We start from the raw sequence: 20,421 nt of genomic DNA, 5'->3' as shown, positions 1-20,421 counted from the left end.
GCCCTTTGACACCAAATCAGGGAACAAGACCAGACAATGAAGGTGACTCTGAGCTCTCCCACTTCAAAAATCATGTCAGATCAAAGTCATCATTTCTCAAGCTATTAGACAGTTTCCACATGTGAAGACCTGGCATGAGATCCCAAGTGAAGGGCCAGGAGGAGGGACGGAGATTGGGGACTGATGTGGTCAGATCACAGGTGGAGTTTTGGAGGCGGTGTCACGTCTACGTGGTCTAAGAGCTCCCATAGAGGGTGGGATCCTAGGGGGAACACGAGAGAGCGGTTCTCAGCACACTTCCCACCTCAGCCCAAGACTCAACCAGGCCTAACAAAACCACACTGGTGCCTTAGGATGATGGATGGGCTCAGGGTTGGCTCTGACCCTTCAGAGTCAGGGGCACCAGTGTCAGTCATCCTGTCCATCCTGAACACGTCCCATGGATATCTGAGGTCCAGCTCAGCCTCTCAGCAGCCACCGAGGGAGCCAATAAGACACGTGATGGGCCTGGTCCTGTGTCTGACAGCAGCCGGCGTGAGGTCCCACAGATCTTGTACACCTGCAGGCAGCAGTAAGCCCTAAATGTCTGCTTTAATGCTAAAATACAGCTTCTGCCATCAGGTCACTTTTAAATATCCGGTACCTGAGCAGATCATATTACTTTTGTTGCACAATCAAAATGTACTCATCATCAATCATCAGACTTTGGAATAGTCCAGCGTGAGTAAAGGCTCTGTGCTGTATTCACAGTGTGAAGAGGCTATCTGCTGTGACCGACAGACAGACAGACAGACAGACAGTCAGACAGACAGGTTAACTCGGGCATTACAGGGTTAACTTCCTGGTTAGTGAGCGCGCGGGAGATTTCTTCCGCCTTCCTGATGACGTAAGGACGCAGCCTGTAGCTGAGCGTGAGCAGCGTGTGAAGTTATCAGCTGTCCTCGGTGTTTCTTCTGAGGAGTCTTCTCGGGGCCATGGAGGTCAGAGAGCAGCCGGAGCCCGCTCCTGTGAACAGGTAGCAGCTGTGTGAGTGAGTGTGTGTGCTGGACCGCAGAGGCTCGGTCCTCCGTGGGGGTGGGGGTGAGGTAAAGTCACTGAGCCCTGGTGGAGCGTCCCCACGGTGCCTCCTCTTGTCCGCCAGCATGTGAAGCCCTGAGCCCGGCAGGAGGCCTCGGTCAGGCCCGACAGGGACAGCGGACCCACCACCGACCCCACGTCCTAAATGTTACCCACGGAGGAGCGCTCAGGCCCCAGCAGCCACGTGTGCTCAGCCCGGTGGCTTTGAGCTGGGGAGACAGCGGGCCTGTGGGTGATATTTGACTGCATCATCAGCTCCAGCTCCTGGGCTTTAAAGTTCTCCTCAGGATGTGTAACAGCAGCATAGTGTTACTGCGCTGACCACGTGCTCGTGTGTTTCCCTCTGAGCTGCTGTGGAGGCAAAGTGTGTGAAATGGAAATACAGTACAGTATCTCACCGGGGCTGTAAGGCAGGGGTGTCCAACTTTTTTCACTGAGGGCCACATACAGAAAAACATACAAAGGGCTGGGCCACTCACTAGAAGTGAGCTGTATTGCTAACTTTAATCCACTAGAGGTGATGTACCCCCCCGGCCCCCAGCACCAGCACCAGAAACTTTCTACACTCACTTGCTCTCTTACGTTTCCTTAATTCTGCCATTTTGGGTCACCTGTAGCACATTTCTTCTTCTATTACTCATTTTATAGAGAAGCTGCCTCGTTCAAGACCGTTACTCCCCCTAGTGGTGAGAGTAAGAAGTACAACACAGTCCAGCACAAGTTCCCTGTGTGGGCCGTGTTACAATACATTTTTAGAATTTCCTGTGGGCCAGTGAAAATTGGACCACGGGCCGCAGTTGGCCCACGGGCCGTAGTTTGGACACCCCTGCTGTAAGGTGTGTGTGTGTGGTGATCCCCACTCCACCAGCGCCTTTGGTTTCAGCATCCTACATCAGAAAACCACTAGTGCTGAACCTCCAGCACAGGACTCACCACACTTTACTCCAGGGCCCAGAGCACAGCCTTTCACTAGGATACTACACTCCAACAACAATCCCTGTGTGACGTGATATGATAGATAATAGAGATCTGGGCTCACTAATTGGCCCCGACCTGCTGTAAACAAGTTTCACTTTGTGTTTCCACTGATGATGACTTCCCTGTGTTATGTTGACGTGTATATTGGGCAGAAATGTGGAGCAGCGGTGTTTCCTTCACGTCTTTTCGGTGTCTCTGAGCTGGAGCAGGATTTACTTTAACATTCAGTCTGGAGTCAAAGGAGCCACTGGGCATGCTGCCAAAACTGAGCCAAGCCCAAATGAAGCCAAAATGTAGTTTGTAGCACAAACCCAGAGAGCAGAAAGGAGATTAGAGGTAATGAAACTGCAGCCCGTTCCCCCGGTGCTCGTGTGAGAGGAAGGCCAAGCTATTATGTCCGGGCTTTTCTGAAGATTACACACACACGAAGCTGCTTCTCAGCACAAGACTGTGGAAGTTACCCAGGGTGCAAATCACTGGGAGTTTACTGGTAATACAAGAAGAACTGAAACATGTGGACAGGTGTGTAAATGATGATGGGGGGGGTGTCACTGCTCACAAACAAGCTGTGATTTCTTTCAATGAATATCCTCTTACATCGACAAGCGTTGAAAAGATTTTCTTTTCTCTGGACTCACACAACTTTCCATCCTCTGCCTGTCTGTGTTTCTCTGAACTGCCTCCCCCAGGAAGAGAGAGGACTACCTGGAATGGCCAGAGTACTTTATGGCTGTGGCCTTTCTGTCAGCACAAAGGAGCAAAGACCCAAGCTCACAGGTGTGTGTGTGTGTGTGTGTGTGTTAGAGCACTTCACTAAGATGTAGACTGTGCTCCTCTTAATAACTCATACAAGGCATACTAACAAACAGTAGACACATATAAGTGCCCGTGGGTCCTCTGTATGATGAATCGTAGACCAGCTCCCTTACCAAAGACTGTTAAAGGTCTAAAATGGGAAATGCCCCCGACATGTGTCCTCCTTGCTTCTAAGAGGAAGATGATGATGATGATGATGTTCAGGAAGAGCTTTTTCTGGCTTCAGATGTACGACCTTCTGTATTCTGCACATTATGAGTGTGAGGGGATCACTTTGCCAACCTTTGAGACCTGTCTACAGAGCTACACAGCTATTTTATGCTGCACTGGACTGGTGGGCATTTTGAAAATGTGCAGCTAACCCAACGGTGGAACCCGTGTCCCTCTGTGCAGGTGGGGGCCTGTATAGTGAACCAGGAGAATAAGATCGTCGGCATAGGTTACAACGGTATGCCCAACGGCTGTGACGATGACCTGCTCCCGTGGTCCCGGTCTGCTGATGACCCACTTGACACCAAATACCTCTACGGTGAGGACGCACACACACACACACACACACACACACACACACACACACACACACACCTAGATTTAGTCAGGCTCCACAAATGTTACCTGAGCAGCTGTGCTTCTAACCTGCCAAAAGATGAAGACATTCATCTATGGTGCAGTTCACTGTTTCCAGTCCAGAGGAAACAACCTGAGTGAGCCGGTCGTAAGTGTGACACACACACACACACACACACACACAGCCCCTGCTCTTGATGACAGTGGTGGAGAGAGAGAGAGAGAGAGAGAGCGCTAAACCCTCCACAGTCTGGTTCCACCTCACTGGAGTTTCACAGATTTCAGCAACACAGAAATTTCACAAACTGTTGTGCACCAAGAGACTCCAATAAAGGCTTCCACACATCTTCCTCTGGTTATATACTGGTTATACTGGTCAGTCTGTATGTCCTCCACCCTCGCATGTAGCAGGGGTACGTCCAGTTTCGTCGTAGTCCAGAGTCCACTTCCAGTCCACTGCTTTGGACTACCCACCAAGTTCTCTGGAGGTGTACACATGGTGCACACACACACTCTGCTTGGTCCACCGGTCTCAGGCGCAGTGTGAACAGTGTAGTTCTAACGCTGGACAGTCCCAACCACAGCCCCCCTTCCTTCTGAACATTTAATACAGGAGTCCAGGATGTCTGATTTATCCTGGTCCAACTGAACGGCAGGTGCCCCATGTCCTCATTGACTATTTGCATTGGAGTAGCTTCACATTCTTGTATTGACTGATTGTTCTCGAGCGTTTAAGCGGCCCGTCTCCCAGTCAGGTTGTCGGGACGTGACGGTGGTGCTTCGGTGACATGTTAGAGGCAGACCGCGGTCCTTCAGCTGTCCGTACTGTGCTGCCCAGGTCCCTCCACGTCTCTACCGCCAAGCTGTGGCCACTAGAGGGAGGCAGAGGACAACTGATGAAGAAATGTCCAGGGCTCTGCATTGGTCCCACAGTCTCCTTCACCTCTCAGTGCTCTGCAGTGCTGCGTTGCTCTTTTTCCAGGTTTTATTGAAAAGGTTAAGTTATGATAATTATATTGCAAGGCTCGAAGTGAGTCCTGTTCTACTGTGACTGAAGGCTTTCACAGTTAGATAAAGATGTTTTTACGCGGACTCATGCATCAGTCCCCTCGTTCCATCAGGGCACGTTGGCTTGGCCGACAGGAGAGAGCAGTTTAGGTGATGACTGGATCACTGCTGTGTTTCTCAGACCAGTGGAATGATTTATTGATCGTGTGTAGTCAGTAATACAGATAAGCAACTTTTAAAAAAGAATCCCATACTGAATCACAATACTGGTCTGAATGATCAGAGTCTGGTGTTAGACCCTCTTCACACACAGACTTGTCAGAGCACTGGTGGAAATACCAGCGTTAACGATGGCTCCATCCCATAAAGTGTCCCAGTGATGCACGTCAGTGAGTGAGCATGCACAGCACCAGAGCCATGATACTGGCTCACCTAAATGGAATGCAGCCATCATGAATGCCATCAGTTCCAACCAGGTTACGTTCTCCTAGACCGCACTAGTGGTGTGAGTAAAGATGCTTCCTGGGTCAGAGGGAGCGGGCTGATGAACGCCTGATGACCGCCGCGGCCGACCGGCACCACGTGATGGAATGTGGACCGGGGCTGAAACTGGTTAACTGACTGTTGACCAAAGACTAACTACCTTTAGTTGGTTAGACAGAAGTGAGGTGACCAGCTTACTGCAGCGTACTCCTCATGAGTGATGGCAGGAACCCCCGAGGACAGTCTGGCCGTTAGATCATCAGGACGAGCTCTGTCCATGGCAGCCCGGCCATGAGCTGTGAAGGGAGGGGCAGATCCAGGACCGTGGCAGCGGGGTTGGATGGAGGTGTGAGGACTGGAGCAAAGAATTTTCCAGCCGCTTGTCTGTGTTGAGGCGCTGTGTGTTAGTCTGGGTAGCCACTGACCTGACTGTGACCTGACTGTGACCTGACTGTGACCTGACTGTGACCTGACTGTGACCTGACTGGATAAATGTCCGGTGGAAGTGTGTTTCTGAAGAGTTTCATTTTGCCCACACTGGAGGAAACACTCCCCATAGTAGGAGCCAGGCTCCGTCTGCCTCGGGCTTGTTTAACAAGTTTATTTATGGACGTTGGAGCTGTTTGTTTTCACTGTGGGTTTTCTCGCAGAACATCCTAATTAAAGGAAGGAAACGAGGAAACCTGTGATGTGTCTCTCCGCTCTGTCCTACAGTGTGCCACGCAGAGCTCAACGCCATTATGAACAAGAACAGCGCCGACGTGAAAGGCTGCACCATGTATGTGGCTTTGTTCCCCTGCAACGAGTGTGCCAAGCTCATCATCCAGGCAGGTGGGTGTTACCAGTGCAGACACACTCTGGCCCCGCTCAGACTGAGCCGGTGCCCCGCTCAGGCTGAGCTCTTTGAAGGCCAGTGGCAGCGTGTCATGTTCAGTTACTTGTGCTTAAAGATGGTGCTAACCGTGGGCCCATATTTCATTCCAGCCTTCGGTGAAAACTTAAAATGAGAAACCCCCTTCAGCTCAGCCTCACATTTTAGACACACAAAAAGATTTGTGGGGGCAGATTTCCTCACAGTCAAAAACAAATGATGATTTACTGCCCCCCCAGTGGCTGTGATGTTCAGTGCGGCTCGCTGTACGAACAGAGTGTGTCCTCATGGTGGCCATGAGAGTCACGAGGGTCAATCCTCTGTACTGAGCAGTGAGACAGATGTGGTCAAACCAGGGGACAAACACAGTTCGGTCAGCTCTTCCTTCCTGCTTCATCTTGTTCTCTCTCTTCAGGAGAGTCTAATTTATTGTGCATTAACCCCCGCCTCGCTGTCCAGGTATTAAAGACGTCATCTATCTGTCTGATAAGTACCACGACACTCCGGGGATGGAGGCTTCCAGACGGCTGCTCAGCATGGCCGGCATACAATACAGGTGAGGAACTACTTTCCTCTGGTGATCTAGACAAAGTGATGCTTTTTGGGCCTTGAAGGCGCCGATGTAAATCACCTGTCACCAGCTTTTACCCCAGATTTGTTATTTATATCACTCTGCAGTGAAAAGTTAAAGTGTCTGTGGACTTCCATTATACGTTCACTGTGGAATCTGACGTGCTCTTCACCATCCACGTGTGACCACTTATTCATAACGATTACCAAAAGGCAGGCCAGTAGCACCTATATAGGAGCCCCTCATGGAAACAACACGCAGCACCGGTCAGATGGGAGCCCTGTCAGTCTGTGGCTCTCCGACTGAACTGATTCCACCACAGTGAACAGTAGCAGTCATGACATGCAGGAGGCGGGTGGTGATGACAAATTTTTTGAGGGCAGCCAAAGTGCTCCAAGGCATGCCAGAGGCTTCCTGGTTGATTGAATTAAAGGTCAGATCTGGTCAGGTCTCCAACGCTGAGAAACGGCTCCCAGTGCCTCGCTGCATTTGGCCGTCTGACGGTGCCAGTCAGGTCTGGCAAGTGGAAAACCTCAAACACACAGCAAACCGAGGAGGCTGAGTAAAGAGGAGGAGGAGGAGGAGGAGGAGGAGGAGGAGGAGGAGGAAACGAGGCCAAAGGGCTTCTTTCAGAGCGTCTCTGTCCAGGCTCAGCACAGCAGTGTGATACTTTTACACAGTGGAGCTAATAGGCCAGTGATGCTGCCCCCCCCCCTCCTTGTACAGGCTGATACTCTTACTGTGTGTAGGATTGTTTTAGGGAGCCCCTTTTAGCCTTGGGGTGTTCTGTGGGTGCGGCCCCCGGGCATCCAAACCCCTGTGGACCTGTGACATCACTGCAGGTCATCTGTCAGGTGGGGCGGCGGCGACGACACACACACACACACACACACACACCGTGAACAGTCACCTGGTAGCCACGGCCCTGCTAGCCCTGTCCTCAGGGTGTTGGGCCCCAAACATGTAGCGTGTTTGGACGAGCTGCAAAGTACCTCCACGTCCTCGTGGTTTCTAATAGACTTCTTTCATCAGTCGTTAAAAACAAGGTTTTCTGCTCCGTCCTCCCGCTACAGTGGAGGAGGGGGGGGGTGACTTTGATGGTGGTCCATGTTTGTATTTGCTGTCCCATGTGGGTGCGTGGCGGACTCATGTGCAGGCTGTCTCTCCCTCTGTGTGTTTTGGCAGGCAGTTCAAGCCCAAGAGGACTGAGATTGTCATTGATTTTAATTCCATTAACCACCCTGGAACGCTGAACGGTGCGGCCAAGTGAAAATGCAGACGACTCACCTTGGGGAGCTGCTGAATGAGGCGGGGACGGCGAGGAAGACTGACGAGATTGAAAGGGACTTTGATGCCTCTTTTCTGTAGGTCTTCTTGCCCCCCACTCTGTCCAAAGGAAAACTCAAGGATACCTCGACTTTGGCATCGTTTGATATTTTGATTAACTGGATTTTCAAGATACTTTAATTTGATGCTTCGGCCTTTGTGGCTGACGGAGGCAGAAGGTCTTTCAGCGCTGCTTTGGCTTTTTGTTTCTCTCTTTTAAAGCTCCCATTGGGTTTAGGAACACACAAGGACTTTTCCTCCTGTTTTTGATTTTAAAATCTTTGTTGTTGTGAATCAGATGTGGTCACGGCTCTCTGCTCGGGGGGGAAATGCTTCCTCCTTCAAACACGGCCCCACACTAAAGTACTGTAGAGGCACCGTGGTGCTGACTTCATTTGACCTTTGGCAGTCACAGTGGACTGCCCGCTACATCACTGCTGTTATGTTGATCACCGGGAGCTGGACCTGGGGGGGGGGGGTTTAAGAGTTTACCAGTGGATGGACCTTCTCACCATCCAACCCAGAGACAAGCTCCACTGTTACTGGCCTGTTTTCTGCTGGCTAACTGAATCTCTGCTCTGTATGATGATCATCATTTGCAGTTGAGTTCATGTGTCCTTCCCACACTGTGCACATGTTTGTAATGTCTGCTCAGTGAGGGACACACACCTGACTTTTAATGACTGTTTTACCTGTCGTGTTGTGTTGTGAGTTCCTACGTTAGAACGTGTCTTTCTGTTTTCAGTTACAGTAAAACGTGTCAGCTGACTGTCTCCTTTATGATCAGTCAGAAAGCAGGTTTTTATTTTAGATTTCCTCCAGGGTACCAAGAGGCTTTTGTTTTAATATACTGTATTGTCCTACCTGCTACTAGCTGAACAAGTCACCCTCCAGCATGCATGAACGCTGATCTGTTACGTGTGTATTAACATGTATGTACATGTGTGCTTGACTGTGTCAGCTGGGGTCAATAAAAGTGGGACCACAGGAGCTGCTGTCCACTGTGATCACTGTTCTTCAGATGGTTAGCTTTGTTCCATGTGTCTACATTGCAGTCACATGTAAAGAGTCTACAGTTTGTCCTGTTACAGCATCTGGTGTAAGTGACAGCACATTTTAAAGATGCTGCTGGAGAGGTCAGAGAAGGGAAGAGCTACCATGTTGTGACCACGTGGCCTCGGTGCAGCCTCCTCTGAAACCAGAGAAGCTCTGACGATGCCAGTGAAGTGAGTCAGTCCAAGCTCAACAATATCACAAACCAGTATGTTGACAGACTGCTTCACTAGTGGTTCACCTTCTTATGGGCTCCATTCGTCGCTGTGGTCTCTGTGCCGAACACCACTGGAGGCGTGTTCAGTAAGTGCAGCGCTAATTTCACACACAAGTCGACACCAACACATTTTCACCTGGATGACCAATCGGCACAGATTTAGAGACGCTTCATCCTGAGGTGAAATCATCGAGAGGTTTTAGGACTGACTGGACAACTAACTGGAGCTCCCAGTGACGCCTGACATCAGGGAGAGCCGGACACATCAAACACACGTGATCAGTACATACGCCGCCAAGCTGATGTCTGTGCAGAGACACTGGAGCAGTCAAATGTGTGCTTCTAACCCGAGGCACACAGTCAGAACACAGATGAAGACGCTGCTGTGATACCAGAGCACACTGGGATGCTGAGAGGCTCCAGACCGGACCGTCTCTCTCCAGCTCAGAGCTGCCTAACTGGTGTCGATCGTGGTCTCAGGACCTTCTGTGTTTCTAACGGGACGTCCTGTTCAGAGGGAGTGCAGCTGCAGTATGGTGTGCCACCCAGTATAGTCCTGGTTCCATTTATGTTCTGTCTGTCTATGCTGCCATCATGTTCTACCACTGGAAAATATGATCTGCTTTCATTACAACACAGGTCACGACAGATGCACTGACGCTCCACTGGCTGCAGGATTCATCTGAAAGTGATCCTCATTGTCCTGTGAGCGGCCGTGCTCCGGGTTATTACCCAGGTTACATCCAGGTTATATATGCTGCGTGCTCTCGACAGATGTCAGACTACAGCACAGACTGTCTGGATTCAGGACTCATTTGATTGTGTTCAGACGCCCCTGGACTCTCTGACTTTACTTTGAAAAGACAGCAGCTGTTCCTCCCCTTACCTGCTGTTATTTATAGTCATTATTATGTACCACACAAACTGCCTTCCCAAAATAAAGTTGAATTATCAATAGGTGTGACAAACACCACAGCTGTTCCCAGTGCTGCTTTGACCAAACATGGAGGTCTACTTGTCTCTGCCATCTAAATCCAAAAGTGGTAAAAGGCTACGATCCTCGGCAGAGCGCAGCGCAGCCGATCGTCATGGCAAACTTTGATTGGCATCTGTCAATCAAGCAAACAAATGTAGGCTGCTTCTCGTCAAGGAGTCTGGACTGGAACTCCGTCACAGGAGGGAATCCGGTTCGGTCTCCGTTTGTCCGAGTGCCACAGAGGAGCTGCAGCCACACACACTCCAGGACTCTGACTTCACCCCTCAGCAGAGGAGGTGCTGCTGTGGTGGTGGGGGGGGGCACTGTTTTACAGGAAACCAGAGGGAACGAGAGCAGGTGGTCCAGGTTCTCCAGGAGGCACTGGGCTTGATCAGGTGTTAGAGTGAGGAGACACCGAGTGGTTCCTAAACCACATTTCATGACTGGTAGCTTGCTGTGACCACGTCCTCTGACTACTCTTTGAGGTTTTCTCTGCTCGTTGTCACCAGTGGCTTAGCTGCTCTGCTCCCCTCTGCCCCCACAGCAGCATGAAGCTGAGAAAAGCACTCAGACATGGCTAAAGGGGCAACGCTGTGGGCTCTGACTCATCCTTCTCTTTATGAACTGCTGCCCTGCCAACGTCTGACTCCATCTTTTTCAGCTTATATTACTCTGACCTTGTAGAAAATGAAATTATTAATCTATGCTCTTGATGAGTCTTGGCCTGTTTTGGAGGAGCTGAATGTCTTCCTTTGAGGTGGTAAAGTGAGCTTTAGTATGTGACAAACACATGGTGACAGGTAACAGTGTTTACTGTGTAACATCTGACCACGAGCTCCTCCCTCCCATGGTGCTTCACACAGGCAGCGGAAGTTTCAAAAGAGCCAAACAGCGCAGGGGGCTGCGCTGGTGGGGGCGTGTTTGAAACGTGAATGTGATCCATTGATTAGATTAATTGCTGTAAAAGTTAATCAGACACAGCAGACAGCACAGTGGTTTCTTACAGTCAGAGCCAGGAGTTTCCTCTGTATCCTATCTGACTAAGGACGGCTGTACGTGGGGGGGTAAACACACACACTTCAGTCTAAGGATCAGGGTGGCCTGGTCCCTGCAGGCTGCAGAGCGCGCCCTGTGGGACAGCTGCTGGAGTATGATGGAGGCGGGTAAACCCACAGGACGAAGCACAGACTGGAAACACTCACATCATGTGCACATGGGCTCAAAACCGTCCAAACGGAGCCGAATCCCAACAACCACTGGGAGCACAGGTCACTGTAACATCAGATGGATCCGCTCAACAAACACACTTTATCAAAATGTACCATGGACTTCCTCTCAGTAATAACTAAAGGACAAACTGGTGACTCCTCATCATGGCGCTCGAAGCTTTATTTAGCTCGGAGCGCTGCTTTGAGCATCAGCGTAGTTGTTGGGATATTTTAATGTGGTGGAGCAGCCGACTGACAGACCGCACGCCTGAAACAACTGGAGTGTGAACAAATGAAACCAGTTAAAACAAATGCACCAGTAGTGAAACAAAGGGAAAGCAGTGCAGGACTGGAAGATGGGAAGGAACAGACGATCCCAGCCCACCACACCCAGGCCTCTGCCGTCAAAGACAATCAGATCAGTCTCAGATCCTCCTGAAGACGGCTGCTTTGACTCATTCAGGATAATTAGGAGATACTGAGGTGATGCTTCATCACAAATTCCCTGTTGAATACAGATGTGTTCACTTCATTACTGTAATGGCAGGGGGGCCGCCTGTGGTAACAAAAACAATCAATATGATAGCAGTATGAGATCTTCAGTTAATGAGTGATGCAGCTCCAGACTCTTGCAGTAAGTAGGACAGGCTCTGTGCAGGGACCTGGGAGAGAGAGAATGAGAGGTGCTGCTCTGCTAGGTGCTGCTGTTTCCTCCTGTTATCACACAGCAAATGCAGATAGTTCAGCAAGTTTGCATGAAGAGCTGTGGATCATGACTCTTGCTGTGGGTCACTCCCCCATGCTGTACTTTTTAATAAAACCCAAATGCCACCTTTGTGTTTCTTCAATTCCATTTTTCAGATATTCCATCTGCCAGCTATTGCTTGACATTCTGCTAGCAAGATATTCATAGGAACATTATGGGCCTATGGCCACAGAGACTTCATAGTTTTTCCTATTGTCTGCCATGCATCTCTTCCCCCCCCCTCGCCCCAATCGTAGGACTGATACACTGAACACAAACACACAGTGTGACACACATATTCCATTTGCTGTCTGACATTTTTGCAGACATGGTTACACACGGGGGCTGTAAATGCATCCAGCAGCCCATTTCACTGGCAGATTGAATCGCTGCTCATTTCCGTAGTAAGTTTGGTCCAATACATTGGAATCATTACTCTACACCCCAAACTACAGACACTGACATGTATGTTTATGTGGATGTATCCCACACACATCTTTTTAAAGTACGTTATAACAAATATGTACAGTAGGACAGCGGCTCTGGGCTGTTCAGCTCTTTGGACAAGACACTGAACCACAGAGGATCTGTCTGCAGCAACCTGGGATGTGATGGTATTAAGTGGTATTTTACTCAGGTAAAAAGTTTAAGAATTTTTTTAAATAATGTATCCTGATAATGTAACTGACAGCACAAGGAGGAATTACTTTGGTGTGAGTAAATACAAGGACACACGTTTTATATGTAAAGCTAAAATAAAGCATCGCATAACAAGTCCATTCGAACAGAACATTCATTCATTCATTCATTCTTGGTTGTCACATAGCAAAGATCTATTCAGAATACAGCAAATACTAAGTGGGGGGAGTGCGGAGCACAGGAAGTGACATCGCAGTATTGGTACTATAATTGTCACCTTGAGATAGGTACAGTATAAATGATGATTTGCTATACACTGTTGCCATAAAGTTGGAATAATTGTTCAATACCCCCACTTTAGTTAAAGCCTGAATCCACAGTCTGCAAAGGTTCATTGTGGTTTAAGTTTCACTGTGATATGTTTGGAAGAGTTTGATCAATAAAGTTGAGAAGATATAAACTTTATTTATCAAGAATAAATCACATTGTCACAATCATTTCATGAGAAGAGGTAAAAAAAAACATTTGATTCCAACTTTATGGGCAACAGTGTATTAATGTTACCCTTCTACTGGAACCACACAGCATCAGGTCTGCACCGGGGTCGGAGCGTTTCCACAGACTGTACAAATGTTGTCTTTGTCAGAGGACGATAGAGCGATAGATCTCCCAGAACAATCACAAGCTCTGTATGCATCATCAGGCGAGGCTCTCAGTGAGACTGATCGAACTTCTCCTAAACTTCTCTCTTCACAGCTACTGATACAGAGTGCATTCACCCATAAGATCCACGCTGGGACCAGGACCAAACGCCAACCAGTCCAACAGACACAGCACCTCGCAGAAATGCTGGTAGCAGGAGTGCTTGTATCGTCCTCTTCAGAGAGGGCCTCGCCCGTTGTCCCTGCTCATATGAAAGATGGCAGTCTGCCTAAATAACCCCACACTGAGCGACATGTTCCACAGCTACAGTCTAAAGCTGAGACCCAAGAAGTGTCAGCCATTGAGAGGTCAGTGCAGAGGGGAGGGGCCCCAACCTGGCATTGATCAAGGACTATGCACCGCCGCTTTGTTCCTGCCTTTGCTGAACTTTCTAGCCCCTCAACAATCTCCTGAAGAGGACAGTAGAATTCCCGTGGGGCGAACCACAGCAGGAACCCTTCCTGCTACTCAAAGAGAGTGCTGCTGCAGTCCTTGTGTTCGGGCATCCACTGGTAACTACGTCCTGGGCACCGATGCCTCCAACCACAGCAGTGGTGAAGTGCTACCACAGCTCCAGTGGGGGGAGGAGAAACTTTCTCATTAAACCTCTGGAAGGTGGAGATACTGTGTGACCAGACGAAAGCTACTAGCCATTGTTAGATACATGAAACAGTTTGGCCAGCAGAGTGTTACTCCTCTGTACGGACCACAGCAGTCTAACTTTCCTCTTTTGCTTCACACATCCGGGAGGCCAAGTAGCTCACTGGCTTGAGGAGCTTAGTCATTATGACTTTGGGATTGAACAGTGTGCTGGACGACAGCACGCAAATGCAGACGTGCGGTTGACTGCTATCAAGCAGGCAAGGAAGTGACAGGACCCCCATGTCAAGGGTGTGCACACTGTCAAAGACTGGGTTCTAGCCCCGGCTTCAGGCCCAACATGCTAATGCTGGGAGGACACCACTGGCTTGGACTGACAGAACCGAAACATGGAGACAAGGAACCGCTTTAGTCTGAACGTGGCTTGGAAAGGAGCCTTGGTGAGGTCCATGAGATGGCCGCCACTCAACACTGGCACTCACAACCTACGGGTTCAGCTGCACAGCTGAGAGAAAGGTTTCAGCCGGAGGGACAGGGATAGATTTATAAAACAGACCCATGCATATGGGTGTCTTTAAAAATCAGCCAAAAAGAATTCCTCTGCTCTAGTGATGTGTGGATTTCAGTGATATCCACCGGTGCCACACTTAATCTGCCCATCAGACCGGTGGGGTCGTCAGAAGAACTGCTTAATAATGTCTGGCTTCTGGGTGGGTGAAGCTTCACAGTGTTACGAAAGGCTAAGTGGGGCCACACAGCGAATGAAGTGGGGGGGCACTGCCCCCTGGTGCCCTGTCTTGGCGCTGACACTGCAACCTGCCATCAGTGTCTGAGAGTGTGTGTGAATGAGTGAACACTGTGTGTCCAGGTGCCCCCCCCTCCTCAGGCCTGGAGTGTACAGAGCAGACGTGGCCAGAGGGCCAGTTGGCAGCATATGTGGCTGTGTGTGCTGGGGGGGAGAGGTAAGTAGAGTTGTTATGTGCATGTGTTATGTGTTTTCTCCTTTTTTCCACAGAGGGAGGGTGTCCAGTGTTTAATTTGGTTACTTTGGTGTTTGATGTACTCTGAGTTCTCTCTCTTGTTTAGTTGTTGAGTTTGTAGATTAACTCCTGGCTTGTTTGATATTCCAGTTCTTTCCTTTTTCCCTGGTTTGATTTAAGTCAGGGGTGTCAAACTTTTTTCACTGAGGGCCACATACAGAAAAACATACAAAGGGCGGGGCCACTCACTAGAAGGGAGCTGTATTGCTAACTTTGCCTTTCCATTAGTGGGCTTTCATTTATTAGTTGTGGTCCAAGCTGCTCTTTGCCTTGTGGGCTCTTGTTCAGTGTGTTCAGGTGATCAGTGAGATCCACTAAACATGCCAACCAGAGAGGGTCACTGAGCTGGTCGATTTCTGATCTCAGGGAATAAAACCGCTGCAGCACAGAGCCACGACTTAGCCAGCGCACATGAGAACGGTAGAGCAGCCCCCCACCCCAGCATGAGAGGGAAGCTTGAAATAGTCTGTGTTAGAGCCCTGGTGCTCAAATTAACAGTCTTACCTCCACTTTCTTGCCCCTCGGCGGACACCGTAGAGGCCTTTCCTTTGCGCTCACCTGTCCCAGCTGGAGCCCCATCCATCATACCTCCACACAGCTTCAGAAACATCCTCCCCCGTCGTGGTGCTCTTTAGCCTGCTAACATCAAGCAGCTCCTCCGTAATGCAGAAGTGATCTTCATTAGTTATCAGCTGTGCTCTCATCGCACACCGTGTCTGAAACTTTCTACACTCACCTGCTCTCTTACGTTTCCTTAATTCTGCCATTTTGGGTCACCTGTAGCACATTTCTTCTTCTATTACTCATTTTATAGAGAAGCTGCCTCGTTCAAGACAGTTACTCCCCCTAGTGGTGAGACTAAGAAGTACAACACAGTCCAGCACAAGTTCCATGTGTGGGCCGCATTCCAAAATACATTTTTAGAATTTCCTGCAGGCCAATGAAAATTGGACCACGGGCCGCAGTTGGCCCGCGGGCCATAGTTTGGACACCCCTGATTTAAGTGTTACTCCCTGGCTACTGTATGCTTCAGGTCTCTTGTGTGTCCAGCACATTTGATGAATGACGCTGCCTTGTTTGACTTTAGGACCAAATGGGTTATTTAGAATAATAACCAGCTCGCTGGTGGTTTTAGATAATAGCATCACCAACAATGTAATCTCTGCTTAACAGCGGGAACAGATGAAGGGTCAGGTGTGTTTGGAAGTCATCAGAATAACCGGAAATAAACGTACAAAACTGTTAATCGTTCTGATATTTGTTCCCTGGTGAGAACGTTGCAGGGAGTCTTTTTCCCAGAGGCAAACATTTCGGCCCAAGACCTGGTTCGTGGGCTCTTCGTTTCTTCATGCTTGCAGATTGCTGAACAAGAGGTCAGAGAGAGGGTAGATGCATGCGGGCACGTATCGAAATGCCTGAGGGTGCGGAGTGTGCAGAAAGCCCGAAATCTGGCACAGACACAGCAAACCCTCACTGATATAATATGTTCACTTTGTGCAACGAGGCAGTGAAATATTACTAATGAACTAAGCTGCCACCAGCTTGAGATCCCACAGTCTGAGAGACACGCTGAGCACCTTCTGTGTCGCTGGACCAGGCGGCACTTTTGGCCACTAAACAAAGAGCGAGAGGCAGACACTACACAACCACAGGGAGCGGCTACAATCGAATCACATGCTATATTAGCCAAGGCTGTGCTGAGGGAACGACAGAGCACTGTGAGGGGGAGGAAGCAGGGCAGGCTGAGCAAAAGATGGACGATGGATGAGGAGAGAGGGAGGAGAGAGAGAGAGAGGTAGAGGTAGAGGGAGAGTCTTCGTCGGCTAAATGAACGAGAGCACCAAGTCACAGTCACACTCTCATAATGGACTCAGGACACACAAACACAGCCGACATGCATGTAAAGAATCTTAGAAACAAACTGCAAAGGTTTCACCTCCAGACTTTGCTGCATGTTCACGTGTGGAACGTCCTGAACACCTGAGTAACTAGTAAAATAACCCAAATGATTAACTGAGCTCATTGTGTAAAACTGATAGATCAGCGGAGGTGTTGAAGTGATTTTTGCTTCACAGTTTGTTCTGGATTCAAGACATAAAGTTGGATATCTGTGGTGTCTGTTTCCTCATATCTGTGGTGCTCTTTTTCTTTGACTTCCTTCTTCCTGTGATTCGTCAGGAAGCTACAGCAGAATGGCACGCCTACATGATGTCTTCATGCTGATAGCCTGTACCACATGTGCAGACTATCAGCGTGGTGGTCTGTACTTTCACTCATTCAGGGATTCAAACCAAAGACTCAAACCAGTAACCCCCCCCCCAGCCACTGCTGTCCTCAACCCAGGCAGAGAGAGACTGAGAAAGGGACAAAAGTTCTGCATAAATGATCTAATGTGAATCAGGCCTGGACAAAAGCAAATCCTTGTTGACATAACCTAAATGACTAGTCAGTGTGATGTAGCTGAGATTAGGCCACTGATGCCAGAGAGAGAGAGAGAGAGAGAGAGAGAGAGAGCGAGCATGAGTCTGCATAAGACGGTTTGAGAAGGACCGAGTGGAGGAGACAGTTCAGAGAGGGTAAAGGAAGAGCCGTCTTTACCTTTTCACTATTGTGCTGCAGGAAAGCTCCGCTCAGTCTCTTAAATTACTTCTGCTGCTTCAACCAGATATCATAGAAGTTCAGTCAGAAACATTCAAAATGCAAATGGAGGTGACTGTGTCTTCAGAGCAGCTTCGCTGTGACTGAAATAGACGATTGAATGGCTGCCTCGTCACACACACAGGGATGTAACCTGCTGGCCGATCGCTGGCTCATCTGCGGCTCCACGTCCCTGATGAAGCTTCATTAGCTGAGCCAAACCTAAAAACCAGCTCAAACAAAAGGTGTGAATGGAGACGGACGCCTGTGATGCCTGTGAGCTAACAATCACCGTCTCCACACGAGGAGCCCACAGGGTTCACACAGCACCGTCACGTCACTGACTGATGGCCGTTTGAATTGGGTCTGATGCGTCACCGTGCAGAAATAAAGTGATGCACACACACCGTGACATCGTACACCATTCAGATGTTTGGATCGCCTCCTCTGTTGTGCCCCCCCCACTTCATTCCTTCCTTCAGTAACAGCTACTCCAGCATAGAACAGGTCGTGTAATTCAGTGGATCATTCACACATGACACAGTTCAGCCTCACGTCGATAACAGTTTGACCGCACAACCTTCCTGCACATGTGTTTACATGATGATTATCACTCCCCACGGCAAGTGTGTTGCCCGAGGACACTTGGACACGCCGACTCATAGGAGGCGGGGATCAAACCAGCGACCTTGTGATTGATGGACTCTACCTCTGAGCCACAGCCGCCCACGTAACTATACCAGAGGGACGGCCCCGAGTGTCTGTCAGTGTGAAGACTGGAATGGGGCCACTGTGTGGGAGTCCAGTGCCCCACATGAGCCTGAACAGGATAAAAATGTGTAGAATTAACGGTTGGATGTCTACGTCAGTGATGTGTTACGCTATGTTACATGTTACATTACATTTATTTAGCTTTTAGCCAACAGCACTTAGATCAGAAAATGTTTTTTTGTGGATATACTACATTATTGTACCGCCGTCTTCTCTTAGCGTCGTCTGATGAACAGCTGAACACACCACACGTGACACTTCCCTCATATTATAGCACTCTACCAAACCACTACAGGTAAAGTACATCACACCATGTAGTTCCCTGTGCGTCAACCATTAATTATTTTATTTAATATTTAATTTTTTACATTCTCTCCAACCTGAGAAGGCGATCTCTAAAACACATCAAACTCATCTTACATTAATATAATATAATATAATAATAATTGTATGTCCCCCAACCCCAACCAAGCTGAGAGAGACTACAGGGCAGCCACCATGGGACATGGGGTGGATGGGGTGGAGCGGCTGCAGCCAGCTCCCCTCCATTGTATGGCTTAGTTTACCTCTTCAGTAGGTTTGACACAACCCCCACCCACCGGTCCTCTGCCTGTGTGACACGTGCAAAGAGAGCTCAGTTTGTCGCCGTCACTTTCATGGAGGCTGAGCTGAAACCAACAAACCAGCGTTCTGATGTGGTTGGTGTTGTTTCCAAGACTGATGGAGATTGATCCTCTGTGAAAACAAACCGGTGAGGGTCCCGGCTGGCTGGGATGTTTTTCCTGATGTCTGTCAAAGCGCTCTGTCAGGATGGGGGGGGTATAATTATTACACACTCCAGACTTTGTAGCTGCAGCGAAGATGGGGGCTGTCTGAAGGAGGAGGAAACCCTCTCCTGTGAAGACGTCAGTGATGACAGGCTCATGGTCCTGGCCCGTGGTGTCATCTTCACTCTCAGCAGGGCTTTTGTTACATCCTCTGTGGGTTCTGACAGTGGCCGCTCCTCTGGGGGGGGGCACATGGTGTAGGAGGCCCCCACCTCTACGATCATCCAGGCGCTCTGGGTGGAGGAAGACTTTATTGGCTTTGTGATGAGCACATCACGTGTGCTGATCTTTGATGCCGCTGAAGCAGACTGTCCTTCAAAGCAGTCCTGTAGTCCTGCAGCTTCATCTGTCTGATGCTTTCCTCCTTTTAATCAGCTGGGAGTCAGCTGGCAGAGGAAGCAGGGAAGCGGGGGTGTGAGTGTCTAAACAGGGGGTGGGGGTGTTGGAGGGCTTTGTAGCTGTTAGGAATATTCATGTAAACATGGTCAGGGGAGCGGACATGAGCCAGGAGAAGCCTGGGTAGTGGAGTAGCCCGAGGTCCAAGCTGGGTTAGCTTAGCTCTTCTGCCAGCTCTGTGACCCCTCCTGTGTTTGGTCCAGCTGTGTGTGTGTGTGTGTGTGTGTGTGTGTGTGTGTGTGTGTGGGGGGGGGGGGGGTTCAGGTGCTAAACCCAAGCCCCACACCTCCCTCTCTGATGAATGTATTTGTGCCAGAGGCAGTACATGCTTCCACAGGCAGGATGTGTGTTGTGCTCAGTACTCTGGGGCACCAATAAATGTTGGGGTTTGCACCATTCCTGGAGCAATTTGGCATCAGAACTAATGAATATATTGATTAGTGGGACTTAGTATAAGGTCTAACTCGGTTGGTGCCCCACCTCGATAAACGAGGGAAAAAAGCCAATTTAATAAAATACTAAACTATCAAATTTGTATTATGATGAATAATTAACTTAATAACTAAAACCAAAATGACCACATTGACATTACAGAGTAGAGGTTGGCAGTATCCACTCTGGTGCAGTATTAAAGAAGACAGCATGTGGATTAAAACATCTATTAAAACATAATGAAGTCAAACATACAAACAATCTAACTAAGTGTGACTAGCTAACAAACAATAGGGGGAGAGGGTGTGTGTGTGAGAGTGTGTGTGTGTGAGAGTGTGTGTGTGTGTGAGAGGGCCGAATGTTGACTCCCTGCAAAATGGCCATCAGACGCCCCGGTGTGTGGGCCAGAGGCAGACAAAGGACAGCTGGGTGCAGCAGCTGTTAGCTTAGCACAAGGGGCTTTTCCACTAGCACCTGCTCG

General features: G+C 49.3%; 1 protein-coding gene across 1 annotated transcript; it reads left to right on the top strand.

Annotated features, from left to right (window-relative positions):
* Positions 1 to 911: 911 nt before the first annotated feature.
* Positions 912 to 8,687, top strand: dctd (dCMP deaminase). Its single transcript, XM_070856475.1, has 6 exons — positions 912 to 1,015; positions 2,745 to 2,832; positions 3,265 to 3,400; positions 5,644 to 5,760; positions 6,260 to 6,356; positions 7,557 to 8,687. The coding sequence occupies exons 1-6, from the start codon at positions 975 to 977 to the stop codon at positions 7,639 to 7,641; spliced, it is 564 nt and encodes a 187-aa protein (XP_070712576.1). The 5' UTR covers positions 912 to 974; the 3' UTR covers positions 7,642 to 8,687.
* The last annotated feature ends 11,734 nt before the right edge of the window (positions 8,688 to 20,421 follow it).

Source organism: Pempheris klunzingeri, chromosome 3 (genome assembly GCF_042242105.1).
Source record: "Pempheris klunzingeri isolate RE-2024b chromosome 3, fPemKlu1.hap1, whole genome shotgun sequence".
Lineage (NCBI taxonomy): Eukaryota > Metazoa > Chordata > Actinopteri > Acropomatiformes > Pempheridae > Pempheris > Pempheris klunzingeri.
Note: the sequence above shows the minus strand (reverse complement) of the source record. Positions and strands in the feature narration are given on the sequence as shown.